The sequence below is a fragment of the Ochotona curzoniae genome, unplaced genomic scaffold, assembly GCF_017591425.1.
Source record: "Ochotona curzoniae isolate NIBS_2020 unplaced genomic scaffold, NIBS_Ocur_1.0 contig_3819, whole genome shotgun sequence".
In the NCBI taxonomy this organism is placed as follows: domain Eukaryota; kingdom Metazoa; phylum Chordata; class Mammalia; order Lagomorpha; family Ochotonidae; genus Ochotona; species Ochotona curzoniae.
Genome location: NW_024466004.1, coordinates 57,252,638 through 57,265,619, shown reverse-complemented (window position 1 = coordinate 57,265,619; position 12,982 = coordinate 57,252,638). Strand labels below are relative to the sequence as shown.

The 12,982-nt window shown below is 46.4% G+C and overlaps 1 protein-coding gene across 2 annotated transcripts in view; it reads right to left on the bottom strand.

The window, feature by feature from the left end:
• FIG4 (FIG4 phosphoinositide 5-phosphatase) overlaps nucleotides 1–12,982 on the bottom strand; it is a 124,041-nt gene that overhangs the window by 92,984 nt on the left and 18,075 nt on the right. The window contains exons 1-3 of one of the 2 annotated variants that reach the window (XM_040983880.1): nucleotides 10,272–10,313; nucleotides 5,045–5,143; nucleotides 2,970–3,093 (exon numbers count right to left, since the gene is read on the bottom strand). In XM_040983880.1, the coding sequence (XP_040839814.1) occupies nucleotides 2,970–3,093; nucleotides 5,045–5,143; nucleotides 10,272–10,274 (226 nt within the window). In that variant the 5' untranslated portion in view covers nucleotides 10,275–10,313. Of the gene's footprint in view, nucleotides 1–2,969; nucleotides 3,094–5,044; nucleotides 5,144–10,271; nucleotides 10,314–12,982 lie in introns of those variants that run through there. The other variant, XM_040983881.1, reaches the window with a different exon arrangement.

The following is a 12,982-nucleotide window of genomic DNA, read 5'->3' as shown; positions in this document are numbered from 1 at the left end:
GGTGACGTCTAACTGCCTTCGTCTCTGGCTTACAGAGGGGCCCAAGAAACCTGGCCTGCCCCCTCCACTGCCCAACACCCCGACACGCAGGGGCAGCTGTATGCCTGGCTGGCTGCTGCTGCAGATCCCCCCATTCCCCTGCCCTTGTCTACACCTTATTCCTCTTTCACACTCCATCTTGAGTTCCATCTGCTCCAACAAATCTTTCCCAGCTATTCCAGGTCCAAGGCACCTAACTTGTTTTTGTTTTTTAAGATTTATTTTACTTTTATGGGAAAGGCAGGTTTATAGAGGAGAGACAGAGAAACATCTTCCATCTGCTGGTCCAAATGGCTACAACAGCCAATCCAGAGCCAGGAGCTAGGAGTTTTATCCAGTTCTGCCATGTGGGTGCAGGGATTTGAGCCATCCTTTTCTTGCTTTCCTTGGCTATAAGTAGGGAGCTGGAGCGGAAGTGGAGCAGCCGGGACATGATCTGGTGCCCATGTGAGGATGCTGGTGCTTGCAGGTTAGACTAGCTTAAAAAAAAATGTTTTTGGGCCCGGCGCGGTGGCACAGTGGCGCAAGTGGTTAAGGTCCTCGCCTTGCACGCCCCGGGATCCCATATGGGAGCCGTTCTATCCCGGCAGCCCCGCTTCCCTTTCAGCTCCCTGCCTGTGGCCCGGGAAAGCAGTTGAGGATGGCCCAAAGCTTTGGGACCCTGCACCCACGTGGGAGACCCGGAAGAGGCTCCTGGCTTCAGATCGGCATAGTATCGGCCGTTGCGTTCACTTGGGGGGTGAATCATCGGATGGAAGATCTTCCTCTCTGTCTCTCCTCTCTGTATATCCGCCTTTCCAATTAAAAAATAATAATAATAAAAATAAATCTTTAAAAAACAGTTTTCAAGTATTAATTTTATGGAAATTTTTTAAATTTTTACTTAAATATCTACATATTATTTGAAAGGCACACACATCCACTCGTGGATCTGCTGATTCACACCTAAATGGCCACAGCAGCAGGGCAGGGCCAGGCTGAAGCCAGAGTCCCAGAACTCCAGCATGCCCTCCAGCACCGTTAACTTAACACCACAGAGCTTGGTTCTCAATTACAATGATCGAGTTGTTTCAGGGATTTTTATCCTCTGACATGCATCAACCAGGAACAAATCCACAGGAGTGGGAAGGCAGACCAAGAACTGCAGTGCATCTCACTAAAGTGAAGGTATATTTAGAGCATTCAAGGTTGGGGGAAGACACTTGGGTAAAATCAAAATGAAGAGGCTCAAACCAAGGCAAGATCACAGTTAAAGAGATCATCATCAGGCCAGAGCCATGGCATAGTAGGGTAAGCCTCAGCAGCAGCGCCAGCATCACATGTGGATGCCAGCTCATGTCTCAGCTGCTCCACTTCTAGTCCAGGTCACTGCTAATGTGTCTGGGAAAGCAGTGGAAGATGGCCTAAGTGCTTGGGCCCCTGCCACTCAATATTAGAGACCTGGATGAAGTTCCTGGCTCCTGGCTTCAGACTGGCCCAGCTCTAACAGTTGCAGCTGCTTGCAGAGTGAACCAGCAGATGGGAAGATCTATCTTCTCTCTCTCTTCTTTTCTCTCTTCCTCCCTCCCTCCCTCCCTCCCTTTCTTTCTTTCTAACACTGATTTTCAAATAAAAATAAATAAATTGAAAATAAATAAATAAAAGTAAAATAAATCTTAAAAAACTGTCAGAGCTGGAGGAGAAAACCGACCCAGGGCGCAGTATAAGTTAGCACAGAAGTTGGCACAGCTATGGAATGTCATGTTTCTAGAAACCTCTTCTTTGAAACCGCTTCTTTATGTCAAAATGACTCACATGGTCCAAGGAGAGCAAGACGTTTCATTTTCCTGCCTACTTGTGATTATCTAGAACAAAGCTTTCCAGTGAGTCAGAGTAGCAGTTACCCCTAGAAAGTTGGAACCCTTTACGGCTGCCACCTGCCCTGTAAAAAAATGGTTTGATTTTTAAAATTCATTTTACTGGATCTGTTAGCTCAACTGATGATTGGCATAGCAAATATGCAGTCCTAGCCAACTTACTTTATTTTTTTTATTAATTTTCTTGCCTTTTTTTATTTTATGATACAATTCCATTGGCTCTGGGACTTCCCTTACCCACTCCCCAAGTTCCTTCCCCTGCACTGATTTCCCCTATGTTATAATAGTACAGTCCTTCATAAACAGTCATAAGTTCACCATTCTGCTTTTAAGTATATCCTGACACTGCAGGTACGGACAATGACACAGAGTTCAGCATCCTATTACCAAGATATACTTAAGTTTCATTGGGAGTCCATCTTTGATATGGAAGTAACTTACTTTAAAAAAAAAAAAGTTACTTACTTTAAAATCTGAAAGGCAGGCAGAAAGACAGAAAGAGTGGGAGGTAAAGAGGAGAGAGACAGAGAGTATTTCCATGGACTGATTCACTCCTTCAATAGCTAAGCCTGGGCCAGGTTGGTTGAAGTCAGGAGCCAGGAGCTCCATCCTGGTCTCCCACAAGGGTGCAAGAACCCAAGCACTTGAGCCATCCACCCGCTGCCTTCCCAGGCACATTCACACTCCTGCTGGATGGGAGGCAGAGCAAGCAGGGCTGAAAGCAGCCATTGAGATACAGGATGCAGGCATCCCAAGAAGAGGCTGAATCCACTACCACACAATGCCTGCCCCTAACTTGTACTTTTATAATTGCACAGCAAGTCAGAGAGCAGAATCTTCAAAGGCCAAAAAGGCTGCATAATTGTTCATATTCAGTATAGAACTGAGCAGGAGTGAACACCAAAGCAGACACCACACACCTGCTGTTCTGTAGCTGATGGGTGAAGAATCAAATGTGCAACAACCAAATCCTACGGGTGATGGGTCAGGAGCCCCAAGACAGACAACCTGTGGAGTTGGACTATGCAGAGAAAGAAATAAAAGTAGGTGGCAAGAGGCTGCCACACTTCTTACCCACAACGCCAAACGCTGAGACGGCACGGAACAGCCCAGAGGATCCTTTCTGTCCCATCTTGGTCCTGTTGCCCAGGTCCAAGCGGCCCAGGAGCTCCCTCACTTCTTGCTGCGTGTACACATGCTGAAAAGGAGCATATGTCGTCATCTGTGAGCCCGTTCCTCATTTGCCACCACGAGCCTACCAGAATCACCAGCCATTCGCTTGCCTGAGAAGTCTTTTGTAACGCAGGACGAAGCTACAGTGTGGAAAGCCAACAAGCTCTTTCACACTGGCGGCTAAGGTGAGTTCTTAGGTCAGGCTGCTGCACTGAAAAGTTGTGTCAAAACCTTATAACTCTGAGTCAGAGATTTTAGGGATATGCAGAAAATGTTTAAGAAGCCTGAGAGTGTCTTCCAATTTTATATAAAGTTTGGACCAGGGTGTGCATTTTTTTTTCTGAGAAGCTGCATTGCTTTTCTTAGCTTTACAAAGGACTCCTTGAGCAACTTCTCCCAACTCCAAATATAGCCAAGAATCATTACCCTCTATTAATAAACACACACAGGCCAGTGGCAAGGGTAAGGGCACTTGGACAGAGTATAGGAAGTCACCGTAAATTATCCTAAGGTATTATAACATCAGGGACCAGCATTGTGGTACAGTGGGTTCAGCCACCACTTGCCATGCCAGCATCTCATACTGGAGCACTGGCTGGGATTCAGCTGCTCCACTTCCGATCCAGCTCCCTGCTAATGCACCTGGGAAGGCAGCAAAAGTTGGCCCAAATGTTAGGACCATCTATGTGGGAAACTGGCCCCAGCTTGGTCATTGTGACCATTTGGAACAGTGAGCCAGTAGATAAAAGGTTTTCTTTCTTTCTCTCTCTTTCCCTCTCTCTTTCCTTGTCACACTTCCTCCATCTCTTCCTCTTCCTAGTTGTCTCTGTATTACTGCCTTTCAAATCAATAAATTTTTAAAAAAATATATTTAATTGAAAGGTGAAATGTCAGAGAGAGAAAGTGAGAGAGACACGGGGTGCGGGAGGAAGATTAGTTACAGCAGAAAAGGAGGAAAAGAGAGGAAGGAGGTGAGAAGGAGAAAGAGAGAGAGAAAGAATCTTCCATCTACTCGTTCATTCCTCTAAATGGCCACAATGGTCAGACCTGGGCCAATCTGAAACCAGGAGCCAGCAGCTTTATTACTTGGCCCATTCCCCACTGCTTTCCCAGATCATAAGTAGGGACCTAGACAGGAAGTAGAGCAGCTAGGACTTGAACTGCCATGCATTTGAGATGCCATTGGTACAGTCATCAGTTTTACCTGCAATCAGCCCCTAAATAAATCTTTACAAGAAATTGTTACAACATGGAAAAACAGTTTTTTGCAAAGAGTTCAGTGGAGATGCGTCCCCAATGTAACTACTAATATGCATCAGGAATTCACACGGATTCAAAAGTATTCACAGATAAGAATTTCAGAAGACAACAAGTTGTATTCTCTCATTTGAAAAAGTTTAAATGAACTCTTCCACACTGGCTGCACTGTGCCATACTCTAACAGTTTTGTGTTTTTGTGTTGCTTCTGTATGCCTAATTTTGGATGCTGTAGTGTCCTGCTGAGAACAGCTTCCATTGTGTTAACCATCTAGTACTTCATCAGAAAAGGTGCTCGATGCTAGCTGTTAGGTTCTGAGGGAAATGCAGGCAGTAGTTCAGGAGTCTCCTCTAGCTGCAAGGAGCTTTGCATGAAGGCCCAGCCATGGACCATCTCCTGATGGCAGAAGCAAAATCAAGTCACGCGGAATCCTACACAAACACCAATGCTTCCAGGAAAAGTTTTTATTCTCTTTCCTACAGAATGTGGTTGTGAAAACAAATCAAAATCATGAACAAAGTCTAATCTGGACATATTTCTTGACATCAGTAGTCTCTAGAAAGCAGTTAAGAGGCTCAAATTCTCACCAACCAAAAACAGTAACTCACTTTCCAGTGCATGCTACAAAAGAAATAAATGAATATGTAATACACCATCAAGGATAACCCATGTCCTTTAAACCACAGGTGTGGAAGTTTCTGTGGTCATCTGTACTTACCCTATCATCTATTATGACCAAATCTTTGGGCTCTGTTCTGTCAATTTTCAAGACACGATATTTCGTTTCCGCATGATTGCTCCCAACGAGAAAGTATCTCTATAAATAAAGAGAAATGTCATTAGCTTCTTAAGGCACCTTGCCCTGTACATATTTTAGAACCACTTCAGGTTCTGTAATTACATCTATTCAGGTTGCTTTCCTTTTTTTTTTTTTTAAAGAAATGCTTCAGTTAAGGTTAACTGGCACGTTACAGAAAACACTGGCTCCAAAAGGGCAATTTTAAATTGAAACATTCTTAGTGGATTCGTGATCGGTATCAGTCTGATGTCTGAAATGCGCCTGGTAACCAGGTCAGATGAATTTAATCACATTATAAAATTAGAGATGAACCTCCCTGATTGGAGACTGATGTTTCAGCTTCGCCAGGACACAGCAGCTCTGGTAAGCATTAAAAGGCTCTACATACAATTAGGAATGCTTGGACAACTACAGCTATTAAGATATTAACAATTTATCAAATCCATCTTTAAAATGCTTCTATAGAAAACAAAGTCTGAACGTGACTTTAAGCTGGCAACTGTAATTATGCCACCCACAAAGTCCTATCAAACATGAAAATAGCCGTACCCTTCCAAGAGCCCTTTCTTAGACAAGCTATAGGAAGGGTGGATACTCTCATTCCCGAAATACTTTCTTGGAGTACGATGCTTGAACACAGCATTTACACTTCTTAAATGAGTATTGAGAATGAACTGAATAATAAAAATGTGGGAAGGGGGTGGGTAGGATGACCTCTCCCACAGCCAAATACACGGGTTCCAGTCCTTGTTTCACTCTTCCTTGCCACGTCTTGCAAATATGTGCTCTGGGAAGCAATGGTAAATGGCTCAAGTAGCTGGACCATGGCTATCTGTAGATAGAGTCAACAGATAAAAGTCATATCCCAGCTGCTTGCTTCCCATAGCTCCTGCTAATGGCCCACAAAAGCAGCCAAAGATGGCTCAAGTGTTTCGGTCCTTGCCAGCCATGCAAATGTCTTGGATGAACCTCCTGGCTCCTTGGCTTCAACCTGGCCCAGCCTTGGCCATTGTGGCCTTTTGAGGGAGGAATGGATCTCCATATGGATGGAAGATCTCTCTTTGTGTATCTCTCCCTTATTCTCTCTCTCTCTCTCTCTTTCTCTCTCTCTCTCTCTCCAGCTCTGGATTTCAAATAAATAAACAAAATTTCTATTAAGAAATTAATTTTCACCTGGGGGAAGCCAGCTCATAGAGGCCTGGAGGATGGCACCTATGGCTCATATCCAGGCAGGCAGAGCTAGCCTGGGATTTCCTGGGACGGGTGGGGAAAGGGAAGAGGAAAGCCCTAGGTTAGTGTGCTGGCCTGGTGTGCTGCTGGACTGGGCTTTGGGAACTACGAATGGGCCTGGATCTTGGGTGTGTTGGGGGGCGGGGTAAGGTCTCAGGCCAGCACATGTGCTAAGAGCTTGGGACCCTAGTGGGCAGGCAGAGCCCCATGCCAGCATGCCAACCGGCCAGAAGACCAGGCTGGGGAACCCATGCTCTCCCGGGTGCAGGAACTGTGGATTGATCAGGGAAAGGAATAAGGGAATGTGAGAGAGGGAGGACTGCTGAGGAAGTATTTTGCAGGTGAGGAATGACTTCTGAGGGATTCCCATTAACAAGGGCACTGTACTTGCAGGTCAGCAAGAAAGCTGAGAGCCAGCAGCTTGGAGAAGAGAAGCTGAAAGACCTTTATGGGTCAGACTGATGCACCAGCCTACATAGGAGACCTGAGCTGGACTAGTTAGCATGGATTATCACTCACTGACATACGTTATAGCTAAGGCTGGGATCCTACCTAGAAGGGCTAGATCACAGTACCCACCAAAAAGAGTAAGAAAAGGGGACAGGTAATGTTAGGCTGGGCCAGACATTAACTGGAGCATGAGAGATCCAGGTCTGGGGACAGACTCTGGGGGACATGTAAGCCCACTTCCCTGCAGAACTGCAATTTCTGCTGGTTCGCTCAAGAGCTGGCGGTGGTGACAGGCTGAGCGAGGCCATGGAACCCTCCGACACTCATTGGTATTGGGGTGGGGAACAGGCCAGTCTGGCTCAGGCTACAGTACCTGTAAGTACACCCAAGAATAGGGTTGGGGTGGGCTGGGCCACAACATCCATCAACTCATACAAAGGCCAGGATGGAGGATGCAGACTGTGTGGGTAAGGGCCTAGTACCTACTGTCACATGTCAAATCTGCATCCAGGAGAGGGCCTTATCAGGGAACTTGGGAAACTCCCCTGCTGGAATGCAGCTCCCACTGGTGAGCATATGATTCAAGCCTGGCTGTTGGTCAGGCAGGACAAGGTAGCTCCACCTGTTGGCAAGTGTTTGGGTTGGTTCTGGAGGGGGATAAACCAGGCAGGGCCAGGCCACCCTTAACCCACTGGCAAGTGCAGGAGCCAGGCTGGAGTATAGTCAAGCCAGGCTAGGCTATCACACCTACCATTTTTTTTTTAAGATTTATTTATTTTTTATTACAAAGTCAGATATACAGAGAGGAGGAGAGACAGAGAGGAAGATCTTCCATCTGATGATTCACTCCTCAAGTGAGCACAATGGCTGGTACTGTGCTGATCCAAAGCTGGGAACCAGGAACCTCTTCCAGGTCTCCCATGCGGGTGCAGAATCCCAAAGCATTGGGCCGTCCTCAACTGCTTTCCCAGGCCACAAGCAGGGAGCTGGATGGGAAGTGGAGCTGCCGAGATTAGAACCAGCGCCCATATGGGATCCCAGCGCATTCAAGGCGAGGACTTTAGCTGCTAGGCCATGCTGCCGGGCCCACACCTACCATTTTGAATGAGCCAGGGATGGGAACAGACAAGACAGTGATAGAATGTAGTACCCGCCAGCTAGGACAGATCAGGCTGCAGCATCTGCTTGCAAAGGTCAAGACAGGGGAATGGGTTATGCCAAGCTGGGTCAGAGCAACCACTGGCATGTGCAAGATCTATGACTAGGATCAGGCTTGGCTGGGGAGCTAAGGGGGTGCTCCAGATGGGTTGTGGTTCCCACTGATGAGCGTGAGAGCTAGAATGGGGGTGGCAATCTGGGCTGGACATGACTACAACATCCCTAAGCATTGGTGTGGACTGGGTCTTGGGTGCGCCAGTCTGGGCCGGACTCCAGCACACACTGACGTTCGTGAGATCCAGGGTGGGAGTAGGACAGGCTGGGCTAGGTCTTAGCACCCATTTCACCATGGGAGAGCTGTGTCTGGGCATGGACCAGGTGTAGCTGGGCTGCAACACCCAACAGCAAATACCAGAATGGGTGTGGGCTGGTTGGAAAAGGCCACTGTACCTGCCAGGACAGGAGACAAACTAAGTCAGTCTAGGCTAAGGACCCACCAGTGTATGTGAAATCTGCTGCTGGGAGGAGACCTGATAGAGAGATTTAGGGAACTCCTTTGTCAGGATGCAGTTCCTGCATGTGAACACAAGGACCAAGGCAAGGAGCAGCCCAAACCAGGCCAGCTTACAGTACCCACCGGCATACATGTGGGTCAAGTCTGGGGTCAGGCCAGGCTGGGCCAGTTCACAACACTCACTGGCAGATATGAGAACCAGGACTGGATGCAGGACAGGCCAGGTCACAACACCAGTCAGTTCACATTAGGGCTGGGAATGGGGCCTGGCTGGGATGGGCTAAGCTGCAGCACCCACTTGCACATGTGAGATCCAGGGGGTTGTGAGGCCAGTAGGAGGGAAGGAGGGGGGATCCTTCATGGGCCACTGCTCCCACTGGTAAGTGTAACAACTGGCACCTTGGGCAGACCAGGCCAGGAAGTGGCACAACATCTGTTGGGCTGCAATGTGAACTGGGTCAATGGGGGAACCAGGCTAACCAACTGTGTCCACCAGTGCATACATAAGCCAGAATAAGTGCAGGCTCATTGGCTTTGCCATAGCATCAGCTGGCAAATGCTGGGACTAGGGGAAAATCCTGTCAAGCTAGACTGCAGAACTATTTAAAGAGTGCAAGACCCGGGACTGGGAATAGGCCAGGAAAAATTGTGAGCACCTCTCTGATGGGCTGCATCTCCCACTGGTGAACATGAGAACTAGGGCAGGTGGTGGCCAGGTCTAGCTAGACAGGCGGTAGCACCCACTGGCATGAGTATGGGCTGGATAGTGGGGATTCAATGCCCATTGCTTTGTACGAAAGCTGAATAGGATGTGGGACAGACTGAACCAATATGCTACACAAATTGGCAAATACAAGAACCAGGGCTAAGGGCAAGCCTAGTGAGGGTTATTGGGAGTCACTCTGATTAGGTTGAAGTTCCTGCTTGTGCACATGAGGGCCAAGTGTTTAGTGGGCTGGGTAGAGCTGCAATATCCATTGGTTTAGTAAGAGACAGAACTAGAGACAGAACTGACCCAGCAATTGCAACTACCACTGTGTGCATAGGTTGATGTGGGTGAAGGACTGAGCTGGACTCCATACCCGCAAGCACACACAAGAGTCAGTTCTGGGATCACTTCAGAGGAGTTTTCTCTGGGGATCCCCCCAACTGAACTGGATTCAAGACTCCAACCATGCAGAGAATTGTAGGGTGCGTGGTCTGACTGTGGGATGCATGTGTCAGAATTGGGCCTCCTCAGTGACTCAGACCAAACAGTGGAGACGGCACAGCCAGATGCACATAGAGGATATGGCAGTCCACTGGTGCCTGCAGAGGACATCTGGTATCATAACAGAGGCAGGAGGACATAATAAATTGGTCAACTACCCAAGCCAAGCATTGACAGCAAATATCTGGGCAAATGGAGACTCTATGGTGGACTACTTCAGCCAATGGAACTTGGAAGGATTTCCTCATCCCTGGAGTGGTGAGACTGAAGCATTTCAGAACTGTCAAAAGTTCTTGAGTAGAACTCCTTGTTTGCTTGTTTGTTTGTTTGTTTTCAGTTTTATTGCAGTTTTATTTGTTATAGCTATAAAAAATCTTCTAAGATGTTGCAAATCAAAACTGGAATTTTATATATGGCAACTCTGCATTATTTTGTTTATTATTAATTACATTTCATTTTGTGACACAGTTTCATAGGCTCTGGGATTCCCTCAACCCCTCCACATACCCTCCCCCCATGGTGGATTCCTCCACCTTGTATTACAGTTCAAATCCAGTCAAGATTCTTTTATTGCAAGCATATACCATATAGAGTCCAGCATCTTATTGTCCAGATAAATTCAACGGTTTCTTGGGGAGACCATCTCTGGTCTCAAGGCAGAGCTGGCAGAATATCATCCCTACCAATTAAAAGCCCCAACATAACATCAACAACAAGTTACAACATTATGGAGTTAATTGACATGGTATTGAATAGCTTATGTGTTAAAAAAAAAATGCAAGTTCTTAACCACATCCTGTGACTACTTCATTGACATTTCAATTTTAATTTATATACAACCGGCTTCTATACACCTTAAAATGGCTATAGCTATCTAGTGTCTATTTTCATTTTAGTATTTAGCAGTTTATAGTGTTGAAGCATAATTTTTGCTGAACTTGGCAGACTTTAGGGTAGTCTAAACTGGCTTATAACTCTAACAAGGCATATGTTAACAGCTGAGGTGCAGAACAGTTTTAGGAGGGGTGTGCAGAGAAATCTTCAATACCTTAGTGAGGAATAACTTATCTTTGTGTCCTACCTAGTAAGGTATATGTGTGTTCACGCGGACCGTTTCCTGTCCAGTTCTAAGCTTTCCTTGTTGTTCTCTGTCTACATATTCTAATTTAATTTTTAGGGGGTGGGGGGCGGCTCCTGAAGCATGCTCCACACCAGGGATCCTGGGGATGACATCAGGCAGCTGTCCCCCACCCCTGGGTACTGGGGCAGCTGGAGGCCTGGTGTAGCTTCTCCCCTTATCTCTCCCCTTACCCCAGGTACAGGAAAAAGAAAAAGAACATTTGAAAACAATGGTCTCACCCACTTTGCCCTAATCCTCAACCCTTCCCACCCTAATCAACTATGTAAATATTATCAAAAATAAATTTTTTAAAATACATTTTACTGAATATCACAACATAAGCACTCAGTTATCCTGTTTTAACTCTTAATCAGTAGAAATATAGATGGGAGTTTAATCGTGGCTATTCAGTATATATTCAGTTTAAAGGTCTGGTCTGCCCATTTCTGGGTTAGGAGCAATCACACTGTGTTGTGACGTGTGGGCCAGCCTGTGTTAAGAAGGAGACTACGATAAACCCCACACCCTCATATGTTCACAGAGGCAGGGCCTGAGTAACACTCCAAATCATTGTGAGGCTGAAAAACAATTATAACAAAAGGTAGTAAAGCAAGTTGGGGCATTCATTGGCAGGACTCAAGGGCCTGGGGCGGAGGGGCAGTTTGGGGCAGCAGGGCAGGGAAAGGGTCAGGGAGCAGGTAGAGCAGGTGTAAAGATCTCCCTCCCCACCCTCACCCCTCTCTTCACCCCCCCCCAAGCAAGGGACAGCCACGCTACTGGGCAGCGCCTTCTCTGCTCACAGTGTGCCAGAGGAGGAGAGTCCACCAGCGTGGCATAAGAGGGCGCTGGGCATGGGCAGGCTCCTTCCTTCCAGGGCCCTGCTATAGCCTGGGGCTGCAGCCGCCTCCCTGGCACAGCATGGCTGCACAGGCACTGGTGACTGTTCCATGAAGAACTACCACGTAGCACGCAGCTAGAGCCTAACTGGCTCATTTCCCACCACAGTCACACTTGGGTGGCTCATTCCAGAGTTCAGAGAGGACAAACATCCCAACTTTGAAAGATGTGAAATCCCTTGCATGGAACCCCTAGAACTTTAATAGCTCCTAGGAAGTCTCAAAATGAACTGTAATAAGATGATGATTCAGCAGTATGTTAAACAAAACAAAACCAACCACATAAATAATAAAAGGCAAGTATAAAATCCTGACAGCTAGGGAGCAATGTATTATAGCAGCCTTTGCAGTGCACGGAAGAAGGCAGATTTATACCTCCCGTTGTCAGGCCCTTCCAACGACTGAATCCATGAATCACAAGAGCCAAAAGGATTTATAAACAGATGTGAGCGGAGAAAAAGAAATTGGAGGCCGTATCAACCATCTACAATCTCCCTACAAGCGTTTTATACAGAGAACAGCGACCTCTTGTGAAGCCGGGAGGAAGGAAAACCGTGAACAGCGCAGTTAGTATCAGTACTGCCCTCTGGTGGGCAGTCGAAGGTCTACGTTCACATCCATTGCTTTACAAGGTCACTTTTCTAAAAAGGCCTTGATTCCCACATGTCCCTAGACTTTGTTCCATTTATGAGCATGCTTCCTTTAGTAAGAATCTGTTGCATATCATAATATGTTGCATGTCACAGTGTGGGATGTAAATATGGCCCTGAAATATTTTTTCATTAAATTCCTCTCCACTGATGATTCCTTCCAATTGTTTACTTTGGAAAATTTTCCAGCCCACAGGAGAACATAACAGTACCATGAACACCCATACATCCTTCACCTGGGTTTGCCAACTGTTAACTGTGGTACCTGTTTTCTCCTTTCTTCTCACTCTCCTGACTAAAGCTTTCCTCTTTGGAACCACTTGAAATGAGTTGCAGGTATCCTAACATTGCACTCCCAGAAAAGCCCAATTTACATTTCCTGAAAGCAAGAATGTCCTCTTATTTATATTACCACTGATACTACAGTATCTATATACAACACATTTCCAAGTTCCCCAGTTGTCTCTAAAATGTCCTTTCTAGATGGCTTGAAATATATATATATATTATATGTATAAATATATATACATATATATACTTATTTTTTTATTTAAAAGTTTGAGTTTACATGGAGGAGAGAGACAGAGAGTAAGATCTTCCATCCACTGGCTCACTCCCCAACTGGCCGC